This window comes from Uranotaenia lowii, chromosome 2, assembly GCF_029784155.1.
Source record: "Uranotaenia lowii strain MFRU-FL chromosome 2, ASM2978415v1, whole genome shotgun sequence".
In the NCBI taxonomy this organism is placed as follows: domain Eukaryota; kingdom Metazoa; phylum Arthropoda; class Insecta; order Diptera; family Culicidae; genus Uranotaenia; species Uranotaenia lowii.
In genome coordinates this window covers 420,249,517-420,271,289 of record NC_073692.1, presented here as the reverse complement: position 1 = coordinate 420,271,289, position 21,773 = coordinate 420,249,517, and the positions used below count along the sequence as shown (strand labels likewise).

The 21,773-nt window shown below is 29.9% G+C and overlaps 1 protein-coding gene across 2 annotated transcripts in view; it reads right to left on the bottom strand.

The window, feature by feature from the left end:
* Positions 1-9,277: 9,277 nt before the first annotated feature.
* The window catches only part of LOC129748024 (fasciclin-3-like), a 37,697-nt gene continuing 25,201 nt past the window's right edge, over positions 9,278-21,773 (bottom strand). The window contains exons 2-6 of one of the 2 annotated variants that reach the window (XM_055742476.1): positions 11,046-11,178; positions 10,425-10,969; positions 10,170-10,339; positions 9,869-10,106; positions 9,278-9,519 (exon numbers count right to left, since the gene is read on the bottom strand). In XM_055742476.1, coding sequence (XP_055598451.1) covers positions 9,518-9,519; positions 9,869-10,106; positions 10,170-10,339; positions 10,425-10,969; positions 11,046-11,178 — 1,088 coding nt within the window. In that variant the 3' untranslated portion in view covers positions 9,278-9,517. Of the gene's footprint in view, positions 10,107-10,169; positions 10,340-10,424; positions 10,970-11,045; positions 11,179-21,773 lie in introns of both variants that reach the window. The other variant, XM_055742475.1, reaches the window with a different exon arrangement.

Sequence of the window (21,773 nt, the reverse complement as noted above, 5' to 3'; positions counted from 1 at the left end):
AATGACAAAAATGACAAAAATGACAAAAATGACAAAAATGACAAAAATGACAAAAATGACAAAAATGACAAAAATGACAAAAATGACAAAAATGACAAAAATGACAAAAATCACAAAAATGACAAAAATGACAAAAATCACAAAAATGACAAAAATGACAAAAATGACAAAAATGACAAAAATGACAAAAATGACAAAAATGACAAAAATGACAAAAATGACAAAAATGACAAAAATGACAAAAAAAATGACAAAAATGACAAAAATGACAAAAATGACAAAAATGACAAAAATGACAAAAATGACAAAAATGACAAAAATGACAAAAATGACAAAAAAATGACAAAAATGACAAAAATGACAAAAATGACAAAAATGACAAAAATGACAAAAATGACAAAAAAATGACAAAAAAATGACAAAAAATGACAAAAATGACAAAAATGACAAAAATGACAAAAATGACAAAAATGACAAAAATGACAAAAATGACAAAAATGACAAAAATGACAAAAATGACAAAAATGACAAAAATGACAAAAATGACAAAAATGACAAAAATGACAAAAATGACAAAAATGACAAAAATGACAAAAATGACAAAAATGACAAAAATGACAAAAATGACAAAAATGACAAAAATGACAAAAATGACAAAAATGACAAAAATGACAAAAATGACAAAAATGACAAAAATGACAAAAATGACAAAAATGACAAAAATGACAAAAATGACAAAAATGACAAAAATGACAAAAATGACAAAAATGACAAAAATGACAAAAATGACAAAAATGACAAAAATGACAAAAATGACAAAAATGACAAAAATGACAAAAATGACAAAAATGACAAAAATGACAAAAATGACAAAAATGACAAAAATGACAAAAATGACAAAAATGACAAAAATGACAAAAATGACAAAAATGACAAAAATGACAAAAATGACAAAAATGACAAAAATGACAAAAATGACAAAAATGACAAAAATGACAAAAATGACAAAAATGACAAAAATGACAAAAATGACAAAAATGACAAAAATGACAAAAATGACAAAAATGACAAAAATGACAAAAATGACAAAAATGACAAAAATGACAAAAATGACAAAAATGACAAAAATGACAAAAATGACAAAAATGACAAAAATGACAAAAATGACAAAAATGACAAAAATGACAAAAATGACAAAAATGACAAAAAATGACAAAAATGACAAAAATGACAAAAATGACAAAAATGACAAAAATGACAAAAATGACAAAAATGACAAAAATGACAAAAATGACAAAAATGACAAAAATGACAAAAATGACAAAAATGACAAAAATGACAAAAATGACAAAAATGACAAAAATGACAAAAATGACAAAAATGACAAAAATGACAAAAATGACAAAAATGACAAAAATGACAAAAATGACAAAAATGACAAAAATGACAAAAATGACAAAAATGACAAAAATGACAAAAATGACAAAAATGACAAAAATGACAAAAATGACAAAAATGACAAAAATGACAAAAATGACAAAAATGACAAAAATGACAAAAAATGACAAAAATGACAAAAATGACAAAAATGACAAAAATGACAAAAATGACAAAAATGACAAAAATGACAAAAATGACAAAAAAATGACAAAAAATGACAAAAATGACAAAAATGACAAAAATGACAAAAATGACAAAAATGACAAAAATGACAAAAATGACAAAAATGACAAAAATGACAAAAATGACAAAAATGACAAAAATGACAAAAATGACAAAAATGACAAAAATGACAAAAATGACAAAAATGACAAAAATGACAAAAATGACAAAAATGACAAAAATGACAAAAATGACAAAAATGACAAAAATGACAAAAATGACAAAAATGACAAAAATGACAAAAATGACAAAAATGACAAAAATGACAAAAATGACAAAAATGACAAAAATGACAAAAATGACAAAAATGACAAAAATGACAAAAATGACAAAAATGACAAAAATGACAAAAATGACAAAAATGACAAAAATGACAAAAATGACAAAAATGACAAAAATGACAAAAATGACAAAAATGACAAAAATGACAAAAATGACAAAAATGACAAAAATGACAAAAATGACAAAAATGACAAAAATGACAAAAATGACAAAAATGACAAAAATGACAAAAATGACAAAAATGACAAAAATGACAAAAATGACAAAAATGACAAAAATGACAAAAATGACAAAAATGACAAAAATGACAAAAATGACAAAAATGACAAAAATGACAAAAATGACAAAAATGACAAAAATGACAAAAATGACAAAAATGACAAAAATGACAAAAATGACAAAAATGACAAAAATGACAAAAATGACAAAAATGACAAAAATGACAAAAATGACAAAAAATGACAAAAATGACAAAAATGACAAAAATGACAAAAATGACAAAAATGACAAAAATGACAAAAATGACAAAAATGACAAAAATGACAAAAATGACAAAAATGACAAAAATGACAAAAATGACAAAAATGACAAAAATGACAAAAATGACAAAAATGACAAAAATGACAAAAATGACAAAAATGACAAAAATGACAAAAATGACAAAAATGACAAAAATGACAAAAATGACAAAAATGACAAAAATGACAAAAATGACAAAAATGACAAAAATGACAAAAATGACAAAAATGACAAAAATGACAAAAATGACAAAAATGACAAAAATGACAAAAATGACAAAAATGACAAAAATGACAAAAATGACAAAAATGACAAAAATGACAAAAATGACAAAAATGACAAAAATGACAAAAATGACAAAAATGACAAAAATGACAAAAATGACAAAAATGACAAAAATGACAAAAATGACAAAAATGACAAAAATGACAAAAATGACAAAAATGACAAAAATGACAAAAATGACAAAAATGACAAAAATGACAAAAATGACAAAAATGACAAAAATGACAAAAATGACAAAAATGACAAAAATGACAAAAATGACAAAAATGACAAAAATGACAAAAATGACAAAAATGACAAAAATGACAAAAATGACAAAAATGACAAAAATGACAAAAATGACAAAAATGACAAAAATGACAAAAATGACAAAAATGACAAAAATGACAAAAATGACAAAAATGACAAAAATGACAAAAATGACAAAAATGACAAAAATGACAAAAATGACAAAAATGACAAAAATGACAAAAATGACAAAAATGACAAAAATGACAAAAATGACAAAAATGACAAAAATGACAAAAATGACAAAAATGACAAAAATGACAAAAATGACAAAAATGACAAAAATGACAAAAATGACAAAAATGACAAAAATGACAAAAATGACAAAAATGACAAAAATGACAAAAATGACAAAAATGACAAAAATGACAAAAATGACAAAAATGACAAAAATGACAAAAATGACAAAAATGACAAAAATGACAAAAATGACAAAAATGACAAAAATGACAAAAATGACAAAAATGACAAAAATGACAAAAATGACAAAAATGACAAAAATGACAAAAATGACAAAAATGACAAAAATGACAAAAATGACAAAAATGACAAAAATGACAAAAATGACAAAAATGACAAAAATGACAAAAATGACAAAAATGACAAAAATGACAAAAATGACAAAAATGACAAAAATGACAAAAATGACAAAAATGACAAAAATGACAAAAATGACAAAAATGACAAAAATGACAAAAATGACAAAAATGACAAAAATGACAAAAATGACAAAAATGACAAAAATGACAAAAATGACAAAAATGACAAAAATGACAAAAATGACAAAAATGACAAAAATGACAAAAATGACAAAAAATGACAAAAATGACAAAAATGACAAAAATGACAAAAATGACAAAAATGACAAAAATGACAAAAATGACAAAAATGACAAAAAATGACAAAAATGACAAAAATGACAAAAATGACAAAAATGACAAAAATGACAAAAATGACAAAAATGACAAAAATGACAAAAATGACAAAAATGACAAAAATGACAAAAATGACAAAAATGACAAAAATGACAAAAATGACAAAAATGACAAAAATGACAAAAATGACAAAAATGACAAAAATGACAAAAATGACAAAAATGACAAAAATGACAAAAATGACAAAAATGACAAAAATGACAAAAATGACAAAAATGACAAAAATGACAAAAATGACAAAAATGACAAAAATGACAAAAATGACAAAAATGACAAAAATGACAAAAATGACAAAAATGACAAAAATGACAAAAATGACAAAAATGACAAAAATGACAAAAATGACAAAAATGACAAAAATGACAAAAATGACAAAAATGACAAAAATGACAAAAATGACAAAAATGACAAAAATGACAAAAATGACAAAAATGACAAAAATGACAAAAATGACAAAAATGACAAAAATGACAAAAATGACAAAAATGACAAAAATGACAAAAATGACAAAAATGACAAAAATGACAAAAATGACAAAAATGACAAAAATGACAAAAATGACAAAAATGACAAAAATGACAAAAATGACAAAAATGACAAAAATGACAAAAATGACAAAAATGACAAAAATGACAAAAATGACAAAAATGACAAAAATGACAAAAATGACAAAAATGACAAAAATGACAAAAAATGACAAAAATGACAAAAATGACAAAAATGACAAAAATGACAAAAATGACAAAAATGACAAAAATGACAAAAATGACAAAAATGACAAAAATGACAAAAAAATGACAAAAAATGACAAAAATGACAAAAATGACAAAAATGACAAAAATGACAAAAATGACAAAAATGACAAAAATGACAAAAATGACAAAAATGACAAAAATGACAAAAATGACAAAAATGACAAAAATGACAAAAATGACAAAAATGACAAAAATGACAAAAATGACAAAAATGACAAAAATGACAAAAATGACAAAAATGACAAAAATGACAAAAATGACAAAAATGACAAAAATGACAAAAATGACAAAAATGACAAAAATGACAAAAATGACAAAAATGACAAAAATGACAAAAATGACAAAAATGACAAAAATGACAAAAATGACAAAAATGACAAAAATGACAAAAATGACAAAAATGACAAAAATGACAAAAATGACAAAAATGACAAAAATGACAAAAATGACAAAAATGACAAAAATGACAAAAATGACAAAAATGACAAAAATGACAAAAATGACAAAAATGACAAAAATGACAAAAATGACAAAAATGACAAAAATGACAAAAATGACAAAAATGACAAAAATGACAAAAATGACAAAAATGACAAAAATGACAAAAATGACAAAAATGACAAAAATGACAAAAATGACAAAAATGACAAAAATGACAAAAATGACAAAAATGACAAAAATGACAAAAATGACAAAAATGACAAAAATGACAAAAATGACAAAAATGACAAAAATGACAAAAATGACAAAAATGACAAAAATGACAAAAATGACAAAAATGACAAAAATGACAAAAATGACAAAAATGACAAAAATGACAAAAATGACAAAAATGACAAAAATGACAAAAATGACAAAAATGACAAAAATGACAAAAATGACAAAAATGACAAAAATGACAAAAATGACAAAAATGACAAAAATGACAAAAATGACAAAAATGACAAAAATGACAAAAATGACAAAAATGACAAAAATGACAAAAATGACAAAAATGACAAAAATGACAAAAATGACAAAAATGACAAAAATGACAAAAATGACAAAAATGACAAAAATGACAAAAATGACAAAAATGACAAAAATGACAAAAATGACAAAAATGACAAAAATGACAAAAATGACAAAAATGACAAAAATGACAAAAATGACAAAAATGACAAAAATGACAAAAATGACAAAAATGACAAAAATGACAAAAATGACAAAAATGACAAAAATGACAAAAATGACAAAAATGACAAAAATGACAAAAATGACAAAAATGACAAAAATGACAAAAATGACAAAAATGACAAAAATGACAAAAATGACAAAAATGACAAAAATGACAAAAATGACAAAAATGACAAAAATGACAAAAATGACAAAAATGACAAAAATGACAAAAATGACAAAAATGACAAAAATGACAAAAATGACAAAAATGACAAAAATGACAAAAATGACAAAAATGACAAAAATGACAAAAATGACAAAAATGACAAAAATGACAAAAATGACAAAAATGACAAAAATGACAAAAATGACAAAAATGACAAAAATGACAAAAATGACAAAAATGACAAAAATGACAAAAATGACAAAAATGACAAAAATGACAAAAATGACAAAAATGACAAAAATGACAAAAATGACAAAAATGACAAAAATGACAAAAATGACAAAAATGACAAAAATGACAAAAATGACAAAAATGACAAAAATGACAAAAATGACAAAAATGACAAAAATGACAAAAATGACAAAAATGACAAAAATGACAAAAATGACAAAAATGACAAAAATGACAAAAATGACAAAAATGACAAAAATGACAAAAATGACAAAAATGACAAAAATGACAAAAATGACAAAAATGACAAAAATGACAAAAATGACAAAAATGACAAAAATGACAAAAATGACAAAAATGACAAAAATGACAAAAATGACAAAAATGACAAAAATGACAAAAATGACAAAAATGACAAAAATGACAAAAATGACAAAAATGACAAAAATGACAAAAATGACAAAAATGACAAAAATGACAAAAATGACAAAAATGACAAAAATGACAAAAATGACAAAAGTGACAAAAATGACAAAAATGACAAAAATGACAAAAATGACAAAAATGACAAAAATGACAAAAATGACAAAAATGACAAAAATGACAAAAATGACAAAAATGACAAAAATGACAAAAATGACAAAAATGACAAAAATGACAAAAATGACAAAAATGACAAAAATGACAAAAATGACAAAAATGACAAAAATGACGAAAATGACAAAAATAACAGAATTAATTGAATGACAACATTGATTAATTTCGCGTTGTCTTTTTTGTAAGAATTAGTTAATTATTTTGAATTTTGTTACCTTTTTAATTTTTTTTCTTATTTTGCCAATTCGGTGAATTTAAACAATTTTGACTTATGTCAATTTTTTTGTTTCATTCTTGTCGATGTTGGTTTATTTTGTCAATGTCGTCTTTTTTCAAATTTCGTAAGTTTTGTTATTGATATTATGGTAGTAATTTGGTCAATTTTATCATTTTTGTTATTTTTATTAATTTTTATCTCATTTTTAGATTATTTAAATTGTTGTTTAGCTTTAAATTTTCCCATATCTGTCAATTTTTAACAAAAATCAATTAATAAAATGAAATAAAAATACAGAAATGACAAAATTGTTAATTATAACTTAATGTGCAAAAATTTAAACATTTAAAACCTCAATTAATATACAAAAATGTCAAAACTACGAAATTGGAAATAGTTGACAACATTTTTAAAAGAGTCATGATTATCAAAATTTTAAAAATCAATAACTAATTCAACCGATTTTTGGACCCTTCTTTACCGCATCGTATTTTAATTCGGCGATTTTAATTTAAACCAATTGTGTTTTCAATTTACTCGATTTGCCCACTTTAGAGGTCAATCCGAGAAAACGTACTATTATTTAAAATACATGGTTGGGCTGTTTTTTTTAATTGTATTCTTTATTCCTATTTTTGAGTTACCATTTGCTGTAACTCCAAACAGAGTTCTTGAGATTATACTTACTTAAAAAAAATCATAAAAAACGGGATCGTACAGGATATTCCAGGATTCAGTTGTTTAAAAATCAGCCAATAAATAACAAATGAAGTTTTTAATATGAAAATTATGATAATTTTCAAAAACTTTTATCTTTTAGACAATTTGGAATTTTTAAATTTTCAATCATCATTTGATGATTAGGAATTGAGAAACCTATCATTTGGTTATGATTTTGAATAATATGTGTAATAAGATTATCAGACTATAAGAAAGGCTTTAATCCACTGTCAGGTGTATTAAACCGAGGCTTTTTTAATGTTTCAAGCATTTCATGTCAAACTATTGAGACTTATGATATAGCTTAGTTGGCAAGTCCTTTGCCTCCTTAGCCGATGTTCGAACCATATGGAGCGTAAAAGTTTTCATCTGTCAATAGTTTTTGTTGATAGATTAATCTACAAATTTTCATCAGAACATTCCATTCTATCTTTGTTATCAGGTAATAATGGATAGATAGACTGGCATAATCAAGTGAAAATTTCCAAGAAGTCAGAACTTGAAGTTATTTTTTTCTGAACTTCCTACTTTTAAAATGACAGAAATGTACACGAGCTCAGCAAATGCTCGCAATCGTTTGGTGTCAGAGATTTTCATTGAGTGGTTGTTGAACAATATTGAAATAAATTTAATTTTGACCATTTTCCTTTTTGCGCTTTCTCTCACAGCCAGAGACGCCAACTGTTTTTTAAGAAATATCCGGAAGATTTTGAAAAAAAAATGCCTGGAAAAGTCTGGATAGCGAACTTTATAGGTGACGACATTTTTTTTTGGTCGTCTGATCGCAATATTGCAGTGTTGGAAATAATACTCATAACTTGATTTTGTTTATTTTTTTTTTATCATTGGGATTTTAACATCTATGGGGTCATTCATCCCTCATACATAACTTGATAATAATCATACATTCTACACACTACCAATGCCTGAAACCATTGTGGTAGTGTCCTTTGGTTAACTTTCTGTTTTACAACCATCTTCGTAGCATTTCTCACTTTTCAATTACTAATTCGTATCATTTCCTGTCATTTGGCAACAAAAGTTTTGAATTTTGACTGTTTTGTCAATAATTGTATGTAGAAACTTAAAAGTCTGGAAGTCTGGAAACCTAAAAAAATATCTGGCAAAACTTCAAAAAATCTGGAAGATCCAGAAAAAAATCTAGAAGATTGACATCACTTCGCAGCACGTGGAACAGCGTTACACTGTGCATTTGATGGATAACGCTCCATGTCAAATTTTCATAGCCTACCTGTAGGCGCATTCTAAGACCAGGGGTGAATTTGATCGAGTGGTGTATTTCTTTCTATGGGATTTAGACCTCAGTAAGATCACTTATATTGGATTGTTATCAGTTTAGAGAAATTATCAAAATAAAACAACAGTAGTGACGGATAAGTTATGTGTGACTTCAAACTAGAATAAGGACCATTCTCATAATCGAAACACAATAAATGCAAGATTTTCGTTATGTTTATTTGTACCACTTTCTTCTCGTAGCATCTCCGCTGCTCTGCTCGTCGAAATGAAATCTTTATTTTATGATGCCCCCTAAAACTTGCATTCGATGTCGCTGCATTCGGTGTGTTCTCAGTCAGTCGGTATTATTGTTACTTATACACTTTTTGTTTTAAATGCACGTTCAATAAATAACTTATCACTATTTTTTTTTTCTTTGATTACGATTACTTACAAAAGCGTTTTCTGTAAATGATGAAGTTCACGCATATGATGAAGATAATTCCCATGTTAGAAAAAACAGTTTTTTTCGAGCTTCCTTTAATACTGTTCATGTGTAAAACCGTTAACCGTTGAGCAAGTTCATTTGTATTTTTTTTTTTCAATTAAAAATGTTTTGAACATTTTTCCAACCTTCAAATGACCAAGCTAAACGGTATGTTGACAACAATTTTGATTAGTAAATTCTGTTTCGACAAAACAACAAAAATCAGGATAGGAACGGGAAGGAGTTTGACTCCCAAGTTTGGTTTTCCGCTAGATTTCCCCACGTATCCCCAGATAACAATTCAAAAACAGGAGCTTCACAACAGACATGTTACTATCACAGATGTGAAGAAGGTCCATAAACTGATGAGCCAGAATCTGGCTCCACTTCCACCCTCGTCCTGCTGATCGATCCGCGATTCCAGCTCGTTGTCCGACTCCCGATATTCCGTTGCCTTGATCACGTAAGTCTGGGTGCCCAGGTCGTTGGTGGCCTCCAGCTCGTAGATTTCCGTTTGCTTCGTGTGCTCGTTGATCCTCAGTCGAACCAGATAGTTGCCGTTATCCTGATGCGGTAGAATGAATTTTATCAATGATGGGGGAAAACTGAGGATTATGTATATTCTTACCATATCTCTCGGCACATAAGCTTGGTAGGGTCCGGAAGAGTGTCCTTCTTCTATCGTGACTCCATTAACTTTCCAATGAGTTTTGGGCTTCGGGTTGGCCTTGATAGTTACGTTGACCATTCCATAGGATGATTCGCCAACGTAAATTGTCGGTAATCGTTGAGGAGGAACTAGATAAAATATGGGAAATTACAAACAATCAAGTGGATTCAAACTTCTTTTTTACCGATCACAAAATAAAAAAAAATTACTTACACATAATATCCAACACGAGTGAAGCTCTAAAATATCCTTTTCCGAAAGCCAAATGATCAGCCTTGCAGACGATTTTTTTACCATTGTCTTCAGGAGTAATGAAGTAGTTCAACTCTTGCTCTACCGTTGTAAGTTTCTTTCCTTTTTGGTTGACCTTTTCTCTGGTCTTCAGGGGTCCCAACAAACTCGAGTCCAGCGGCTGGTCATCCAACATCCAACTGAGACTAGCGACCGGAAGACCGTCTTCGGAAATACATTTCAGCTTCAAAGTTTGGTTCTGCGCAAATCCATCACCTATTCGAACGGTTTTTTCGCCAAGCTGTAGTTCAGTCGGTTCAGGAGCTATGGGAAGGACCACATCGATGGTTTGTCGAAAAACTTCTCCACCAACTGTCAGATTGCATTCAAATTTTCCTTCGTTACTGGTCAACAGTCGCCCGATGATGACGCCACAGTCTCCATTCTGAAGTCCCATGCCATATTCTCCCAATCCATCGGGCAGTTTAGTCACGTCATACACCTTAGGATATCCTGGCACCTTAACACTGGAATGAGATCATTTTGGGGTTGAGGTAATCAATGTTTGAAAAAGTTCCCTTAACGGAAAGACATCTGACTCACCTACAACTTTCGACAGGTTTGTTACTCCGGCAGAGCAGCTTGACATCATCGGTTCGACTTCTAACGTAGATTAAGGATGCTGGAATGGTTTCGATTGCCAATTCCTGAGAATAAACGAGCGATGCAAACAGAGCTGCAAATGGAAAAGAGCATGGAAAATTTGATTAGCCGTTGATTGCCGAGGATTGTGAGGCGCGTTTAAATTAGATGTTAATTGAGTTGAGTTTGACACCTTGATGCTACACGCCTCTTGATCGTGCAGGTAGATCGGAAGATAGCAAAAACAAACTTTGTTGTGGGATTGTATTGACATAAGGCGGGATTGAGCACTCCCTCAATTTTCATTTTTTTTTCTGGTGAGCGTTCATTGCGTTCCGAAACGGTGATCTCGCGGAACGACCCACAAACTTAGTTTCCGAAACTAAACCTATCACGATTCTACAACTTAACGGCGGCATTCTCGTCTAGTACCATTTAAAACCATCTTTGCCGCAGCAATTCTATTGTTCTCTTGATCGGTTTAGCATATCGAATTCCTAAGTCTGAATGACAAAAAAAGTGAGGGAAACATGTGTAGGTAGGTCGCATAGCTGTTGTCTGTCATAAGGTTTCAAATTGAATGACACCCTTCATTCATTTTTGAACTGGGTAGTCATCTGGTTCGCAATCACCTAGAATATGGATTATTTTCTGAATTACTACGCTCATATTGTGCTATTAAGTTTAATATCATTTATGGGACTAGTAATTTGTCCCATACAATATAAACCGTTAAACTACAGTATATTTGAAAAAATATGTTTCAAAATGGAAATTCAAATAAATAGCATCGAACAACTTGTTATTTGGAAAATGTAGAAAAAAAACTACAAAAGGAACTTTGAACCCGCAATCTTTGGCATTCTAGGCCAACGCATTACCGACTATGCATAGGAAAGAATTTGGGGCAACAGTAAAATACTCTGACATTCTAAACTATCCTTATGGACTCATTTCCATTAAAAAAAATCTAGGACTGAAGTTAACCTCAGTAAAAAAAAGAATAAAATTTAAAACAAAAAATAATATAAATGGCATTTTTTGCATTTTTCATATTTCAAGAGGGGAGAGGTGTACTTTTCTAAATCGAAGCAATAAGCGCTTAGTTCGTTCCTTGCTCTGCCAGAAGGCATCGTGTAATATTTCAGCTCATTTGGTTAACTCTGAGGGGACGCTCGACGACGCTTAAGTTGGTATGGAAATTCGAGATCACTCGTTACAGGCCCGTGGGAAGGGCCCGTCTCTGGGGGCCGGAGGGGGGGGGGGGGGTTTCGAAATTCAAATTTAGCTAAAAATGATAACAATACCAAAAGCAAACAATAAAAAAGGAAAGGAATTTCTAACACTGTTTCTCACTTATGATAACCATACAAACTAAAGGGCTTGTGATATAGCTCAGTTGGCAAGTCTATTGCTTCCTGAGCCGATGTCCGCGAGTTCGAGCCCAAGAGTAAACATCGAACACAGTTGTACCGGATAGTTTTTCAATAACAATCCGCCAACTGCAACGTTGATAAAGTCGCGAATGCCATAAAGATGGTAAAACGACTATAATCGAAACAAAAAAAAATAAAACATACAAACTAAAAAAATTGACTGATAAAGAAAAAAAAAATTTCAAATTATATCACAATGGTAAGTAGTTTAAAATTTTCGGTAAGTCGTTGATTATTTATTTCAAATGATGTTCTTTATTTCAATTTGTTTCATAAAAATTTCTAAGCAAATTCAACATAATCGTTTCCAAAACACAGAGTTTCAAACAAATCTGAATTCTCAAATAATGGATAATAATTGTTAATTTTTTTCATCTTAATTTAATTTTTTTTTTCATTTTCAACTAAAGGGTTGGTAGAAAAGTTCCGCTGTAGTATTTTGAATTTTAACAGAAACAAATTTAATCTCGATTTAAAATTCAAATTGTTGATAATTTAAAAAAATCCACTTTGGATTTTGGAGAATTTTTACAATGGTTGACGGTTTGATTTAATTTGATAGAAAAAAAACATATATTTGTTATTATTTCAAATTGAGTTTTGGATTTATCACCGCAATTGTTTGTTCTTCGAAATTATCGACGTTTTTCGGTGAGTTTTAATAATAATAATGAAACAGATTTACCAGTTGTCCATCCGTTTCGAGCTACTCTGGCATTCGCTCCTCCTCAGTGGACACTCAAATTATATTTTACTTTTTAACATTAAACTTTAAATCTAAATTTTTAATTTTAACTTACAAATGACTGGCCATCGTCTGAAATATTTTGATTTTGGACAGCTTGTTTTGTTTTGCGTTTACATTTGTTTGTCAGTGTCTGTGTCAATTTTGCGATTATGGGGTCGTAAGCGGTCTTAAAATGTAACGAGTCTCTCTGCCTATTAAATTTTAAGACCGCTTACGACCCCATAATCGCAAAATTGACACAGACACTGACAAACAAATGTAAATGCAAAACAAAACAAACTGTCCAAAATCAAAATAGTTCAGACGATGGCCAGTCATTTGTAAGTTAAAATTAAAAATTAAGATTTAAAGTTTAATGTTAAAAAGTAAAATATAATTTGAGTGTCCACTGAGGAGGAGCGAATGCCAGAGTAGCTCGAAACGTATGGACAACTGGTAAATCTGTTTTATTATTATTATTAAAACTCACCGAAAAACGTCGATAATTTCGAAGAACATATTATTTCAAAAGTGCCAGTGATAGAAGTCAGAGATAAAACCGTTTTAAAAAAAAAATCCTCCAGTTATCAAATTAAACGACTTAAAAAGTTCATTTATAAAGTTCAAAATAATAACTTCGTGTTCAATTATACTGACAAGGAAATGTTGGGAAATGGGTAATTTCGTGAATAATCAATGAAAACTGAATAACAGAAAAACAAGGAGTTCCAAGTTTTGTTGTTAAAATTGAAAGAACAAAGCAGATACAAAGCTAGTTAACATTTCGCATTTTAATTAAGTTTAGAGTTGCTACTTCAAATCATTTTTAAAACTTTTTGAGATTTATTTAAAATTCATAATCGATCCATAAAACACGATTTTATTTTTAAAAATTATTAAAAAGTATGTACATTTTCAATCGCAGGTTTGAAAGTTTCAAATTACAAGCTTAAAGTATTTTGTCACTCTTAATTGAAATATTGGGTCCTGGAAAGAACAAAACGTTAAAATTATGTTTTTTTTATTAAAAATTTATATTTAAGGGTTTATGTGTCTAGTATAGAAAAAATTAAAACACGAAGACAAATTTGTAAAAGTTATTTCTAAAATTTAAAAAGTTTGACTCAAAAATTCGGCAAGTTAATAAAAGAATTGAAAAAAAATCTGTACTTAACGAATCAGTAAATTTATTTGATAATTTGAATAAAATATGAAAATGAAAAAAAATTAGTGTTATGAAATGTTTAAGAAGATTTTTTTAATAAACACGTTTTACCGTAAGCATTTACAAAATTTAATCGATGACTCAAGGCAACAGTTCTTTAATGTTTTTTTAATGATTGATTTGGTAGATTTTAGCGTCCTGAACTCAAATTTTTTCTCAAATTTGTTCAAACACTTTTAGTTTTGGTGATAAGGAGATTTAAAATGTATCAGTTTTAAGTAAAATCAAACATTGATAACTGTTTAACCAACAAACCTACATATATGAAAAAATCTGATTCTGATTCTGTTTATCATACTTCATCCAATCAAGGAATAATATTATTTTAAAAGTGATGCATGATCCAAAAAAGTGAAATTTAACTATTTAAAAAAATGGAAAGATTTTATTACAAGTATTTTTGACATTACTGCAGAAAATGTAAATAAAACTTGATTTCATTTATCATATTTGTTGAAACCTGCAGAAAGATTACATGTAAGCATAAAAAATATTTTAAATTCAGTTTGGTTTTAATCTTCTTTAAAGTTTGATAAATGAGAAAAAGTAAGAAAAAACATAAAACTTCCATTACTTTTTTCGCAGAGCTCAAAATTACTTGAGGTCTTGAGGAAAGTTGATAGAGCATTTTAAACATTTTTTTTTAAGTTTTTGTAAAAAAAAGAGCAGAAATTTCTCAATTACTTTTTACTTATTTTCAAAAGTCATTTCGATAACAAAAGCTGATAGTAAGGTTGCATATTAGGATTCAGGGTCCCTAATTAGTCGAAATTACCTTTTGAACTCATTGCACCTCAGAAAATCGTAAATTTTGTGGCCTTGTGTAAATGATGTGTTGTGTTGAGCATTTAGAGGAACAAAAAAAAACAAGATAAAATTTAGTCTGAAACTAGTTTCTTGAAGAATATTTCACTTCAGCATAACATGTGTAAAGAAATAATCCATTATTTTAAACAAAAAAAAAATGGTTCGTCTCAAATTCTTTTCTTATTTAGTTTCATTTCTTAATAAAAATCCATTCTGAATATGTAGGCAGGTAGGGTTTTTGTAAGTCAAGTTTTGAGTTCCTATACAAAAGATTAATTGTAATTAAATTTGAATTCGTTAACGTCCAATACTGTCGTTGATCGAAATGTCTCAAGCCAAGGGTGATTTAACTAGGCTAAATTCCGGCGGAGGCGAGAAAAATTTCTGACTTGCTTGTTAATACTTATTGTCAAATACATTTGAGATCAAGGAATTTGCCGTTACTACGGTGAAAAATTTTTTAAGGAAAAATCTTCATGGGGGGTTAAATCCCTAAAACCATCCATCCCCCCCCCCCCCCCCCCCGTTCGCACGGCCTTGATTCGTTATATAGATCAAATCAAGCCACAAACTTATGTCTACAGCGATGGTCCAATAATCGCTTTCAATGCAAAATTTCATGATTTTTTTTTGCTGAGCAGTTAACCAACAGAACCCACTTTTTTGCTCATATTTTGATGCTTATGCATCGATATCTATACAAATTTGATTTCCGAAATCTAAACGTTCAATTTCTTTAGACAGTTTGATGATACGAGTTCCAAAAAAAGGTTGTTAAGAGTTTGTTTAATGCTTTAATTATATACTTAATAAATTTCGCAAGTAGCAAAAAAAAAAATACCACAACAACAAGGCCTTTGAACTTGTTTAGTGGCTCAAAAATTTTAATTTATCAACCTTTCCCTTTCCATGAATGATTGACATATAGAGCTTTTGGAGCCAAAGGGGTATAAGGGCAAAAACTAGGGTGAGTGCTCCTGCTCTGGACCAAGAGCCTATTTTAGTTCTGAAATGCCGAAAATTGTAAATAATTATTTTTTCTAGCGTAAAATAGAGATACTCTTAAGCACACAATGAACTCTTATTCTTCCTGAATCCTTCCATACCGGTTTTTGCCAAAGAAAGTCTTTCTGATTCAATTTTTAACGTTTTTAAAAAATGTTCCTCCTAATCAGTGGTAAATCAGACAGCTCAATTAGTGGGGCGCGTTTTGAGAAATAAGATTGAATAAGGAAAAATCACGTTTTTTACTCCAAGCCAAAATAGATGTAAATCATTTAAAAAACACCTGGAAAATTTGTAGGAATAAGAGACCTTGAACTTTGATGTTTCATTTTTAGACCTGACATCACCAAAACTTTGTTTCAATATCAACAAACCTGGAGCATAACTCAGAACCAATATTGAACAATTCTAACATTTTTTTTATCAGCTTCCAAGCAAGACTGTCCCATGTGATTTTTGGGTCATTTTCACTTTTTTGCTGGAAACACACTCTTTTAGTGTTAACTTTCGAATGAAAACACAAACAAGTATACTTTGTTCTGAACTTATATGAGTTTTCATCAAGGTGGTTGTCTCTATGTTGATGTTTCTAACTTTTGAGTTTAAACTTTTGAATACAATGTAATTCACCGAAAAGAACACTAAAATAGAAGGTGGAAGAGAAACGAGAAGCCTTGAGTTTTTTATTTATAGAAATTTTCACGAAACACTTTTCGGTAGGCACTGCTTATAGGATCCAAACTCAACTAAACATTTTTATAAACAAAGAGGAACGTATTTTTCAAATTACGGTTTAACATTAGTTTTTGATTGTATGAGTGCACCCTCCCACCATAAAATTTCCTCACAGAAAGAACAGAGGGTTCTGAAAATTTCATAGAGACATTTCTCGTATTCAAATACCATCCCATGCCACATTTAGATCCATATGCTTCAAAGGTTTTCCAATAATGCTGGAAAATGTAAAGGAGCCCCCTCCCCCCTCTTATCTCTCCACGAAAAGAAGAGAAGGGTATCAAATATTCATTGAACCCTTTCTCGTACCCGAATACTCCTCCAAGCCAAATTTGGTTCCATTTGATCGAATAGTTCTCAAGTTATGCAATAGTAAATGTATAGAAGTCCCCCTTTCCTGTATATATCCCCACTGAAAAAGGGAGGGGTCAAAATAACCATAGAAACATTTGTTGGGTTCCAATGCCCTCCCATGCCAAATTTGGTTCTCGAGTTATGTAAAAAATTGTAAGGGAGGCCTCCTCCCTCCTTTCTGTCTCCCCACTATAGTGGAAGGAGGGAGGGGTACCTTATATTTGTAGAAACATTCCTTGTTCCCAAATACCACTACAAGTCGAATTTGATACCATTTGCTTGATTGATTCTGGAGTTATGCAAACATTTGTCTTTTGTTTGAGAAGCACCTCCCTCCCCTCCTACATGAAAGAGGGAAGGATTTTAAACCATAATAGGAACCTTCCCCGGCCTCCAATACCCTCATATGCCAAGTTTCCCGTAAATCGGTTCAGCAGTTTTCGAGTCTGTAAGGAACAGACAGACAGACAAAAATTCATTTTTATTTATATAGGTAGACTAGCTGACCCGGTGTGCTTTGCTACACCTTTCAAAATCAAATGATATTTTCAGAAATTATTCAAATTTTTATTGTTTTATTGGCATTACTTTAAATCAAATTATAACATAATTTATAAGCAATCGCTATAAAATGAGAGCTGCAGCTAGAGTTTCGAATTTCAATACAAAGATAACTTAAACGAATATTCAAAATCTCGCTCTATAAATTTGTGTTAAAGATCTGATAATTTCAAGCTGTCTAGACGATCTCAAATTAATCGCAAATCATCTAACTTATAAAATATGGCTGTTTTTTCTTGAAATGTTCTGGATTTATGCTGGAAAACTGATAAGAGAGCCCCTCCCCTGTCCTTACCTTCACCCCCTGCTGAATGCATGTCGTGATTTTTAATTATCATACCTAATTTTTTCGTTCCCAAAAATCCTCTTATATCAAATATAGTTCCATTGGTTGATAAGTTTTTAAGCTTTACAACAAAAATTTATATGGACCCTCCTCCTTTCTTCCCCTCTCTACACTGTAAAGCGTAAGGATCTATAACAATCGTAGAAAGATATCTCGTAACCAAGTACCTTTCCATGCCATATTTGTTTCCATTTGTTGGCTTCGTTAGCATAAATTGAGAACATATGCTAACACAATTGTATTGGGCTTACCTCCTCCTGCTATGTACCTACTCACTGAAAGGAGGATGGTGTGTCAGATAATCATAGAATCATACCAAAATGATTTTTCATGTTAAGTTTTGTCCATTTCTCGTATTTAAAAAAAAAAAAAAAAGAGTTGAATGTAAGCCTCCTCTTCCCTTCCTATATTCCCAATTCTATCATCTTACTGCAAGAAAGGAATTGTTTCACATAGAAAAAGTATTTTTCGTACTCAAAAACTTTTTGATGCCAAATTTGGTTTCATTTGTTCGATAAATTCTCGAGTTATGCAAAAAAAATTACATGGAAGCTCTCCCTTCCCTTTTAATATCTTTCCGCTGAAAAAAGGTTTCTCGAATCCAAATACCCTCATATGCCAAATATGGTTAAATTTGCTCGATCCAGTTATACTGAAAATTGTAAGGGAGACCTTTCCTCCCCCTTTTCATCCACCTCTTTGAAAGAGTGAGGGATACCAAATATTCATAGAAGCACATCTCGTACCCAAATATGGTTCCATGCCAAATTTGGTTCCATTTGCTGTTGTAGTTTTTTAGTTATGATGTAAAAATTGTATGAAACTCCCATCCCTCTTTCCTTTCTCCCCACTGGAAGAAAGAAGGGATCTCAAACAATCATTAGAACATGTCACGTTCCCAAATACCCGCCTATGCCAAATTTGGTTCCATTTGCTTAATAAGTTTTTGAGTTGTGTAAAAAATTATAAAAGAGGCCCCTCCCTTGTTTATTTCTCCCTACTGGAAAGAGGGATGGGTTTCAAATAATCATAGAAATATTTTTCATATCCAAATACCCTCCCATGCCAAATTTGGTTCCATGTGCTTTATTAGTTTTTGAGTTATGTAAAAAAATATGAAAGAGGCCCCCTCCCCCTTTCAACAAAAAAGGGGGAGGGGTCTCAAATAATCATTGAAATATTTTTCGTATCCCAATACCTTCCCATGCCAAATTTGGTTCCAATATCTTGATTAGTTTTCGAGTTATATGAAAAATTGTAAGGTAGCCCCCCTCCCCCCTTCCTATCACCCCACTGAGAGGAGGGAGGGGTATCTTATATTCATAGGAATATTCTTCGTACTCAAATACCACCCCATGCCAATTTTGATACCATTTGCTTGATGGGTGCTCGAGTTATGCAAAAAATTGTCTTTTGTTTGGGAGGCCCCTCCCTCCTTTATTGAGGGAGGGAGGGGTCTCAAACCATAATAGGAACCTTCCCCTGCCTCCAATACACCCACCTGCCAAGTTTCACGCAAATCGGTTCTGTAGTTTTCGAGTCTATAGGGAACAGACAGACAGACAGACAGACAGACAGACAGACAGACAGACAGACAGAAATTAATTTTTATATATATAGATTAGATGGAAGAATACATTTTTGATGAATTAGTTTATATATTTTTGAAGATTATAGCTTTTTCAGGAACTTAAGTTCTAGGTCCAATGAAAGGTATCAGTTCAGTTCCAAAATAGGAATAGTAGGTTCAATGATGGAATTTTTGTTCATCCATATCTTTGCAAATCTTTCATCAACAGCGAAACTTGTGTTGAAAATTTTCATTGAAACTTGCAGATGAGATTACGAGCTATAAATAAAATTCCTGAAAAATTTAAACCTCCCGTCTATTTACAAGCATAATATGATTATTTGAAAATCACCGATTTAAGGGGGGGGGGGGGCGGGGGGTAGGGTCTAAGATTTTCAAAAAATCGATTTTTTTATTTTTTTATTTTCTTATTGTAAAACATTTCAAGAATGTTGTGTCAAATTTTCAAGTCAATTGAAGCAACACTGTAGAAATTATAGGCCTTTATCTCCTCCTATCTAATACTGCAAGAAAGCAAGAGCAGAAACTTCAAACGCGTTTTTCTCGAAAGCACATTTTTAAAGTCCGTGGACATCGTCATTTGAAAACTACTTATCCGATTCTTTTCAAATTTGGAACATATTTTCTATATATAAAATACCAGACCCCAACGTTTTTCTTTTTTGATTTTTTTTATTTTGGGGAGATTTTACAGGTGAAAAATGGCGGATTTTAAAGTGAAAAATCGTAGTTTTTACTTCAAACAGCCACAAAAATTTCATAAAAATATTTTTAAGTTAAATAAAAACGTTGGGGTCCAGAAAAACATCTATCAAAAATATTTTGCTCTGATTTTTTGACTTCAGATGATTCTGTGCTGAGATACAGTGTCCACCGCAAATCCTGTTTTCTAAAAGGCATTCTTCGAAAATGCTCCGTCCCCGGCTCATTTTTCAATATTTTTGTACGAAAAAATTACTACATGTTCTTTTAACAATGCTTTGTATAATGCAAAAAATTTGAATACATTTGTTTGAACGATAGTTCCAGGAAAAAATCGTGAAAATGGTGTTTTTTTATACCCGTTAGACCCTACCCCCCCCTTAAGGGTCCAAAGTAAATAGGGCAACTGACCTTATCAATTCTCCTATCTTAAACTGGTGAAATTTTCAAGTTTTTTTTTTAATTTGATCATCATAGTTCGTAGATTTAATGAAAACTACAACTTACCAACGAAAAAAGATTGAAACGGGTCGAACAAAAAATTTGAAGCGCATTTTCTTGAAAACAGTTTTTATGCACTTACACCCCTTTGACTCTAAGAATTTAAGAAATGTAAGAAATGAATTCAATCGTATTTCAAAACCCCCTTCAGGAAGTTGACAAAAATTGTATAATTTTTAACCACTGCATCATCAATGTGTGGAAAAACCCACGAGAAGTTGCATTTCATGGAATGAAAAAATCACAAAATCACCAGCATAATCGAGTGATTCTTCTTCATTCCACTTTCGAAGTTTATAGACTGATTCATCGAATCCTACCGGTTGGTCAGCAGTTTAACTAAGTTTGATGTCTTCAGTGGAATGAAACATAAACTCTCCCAAGAAGTGTTATCAATATTGATCGTTTCATTGGCAAAAATTTAGTTAGTGTCGAGCATTGAAACGCTTATCTGCTCAGTTTTTAATAACAATTTGATTGTCTCATTAAATATTCTTGCTTTATAAATCTACCGGATAAAAAGACTCCTGCAAAGGTTATTACTAAAGAGGAAACTTCCATACATTCGTCATATTTTTTTAGTTTCAAAACGATCCAAGAAGGATATACCCATGAAGGTAGGATTCATAGCGGCTCGTTATGCAAACATACGGCAAAATTGTGCTTTTTTATTTTTCGGTTTACAACCTCTTGATTGTA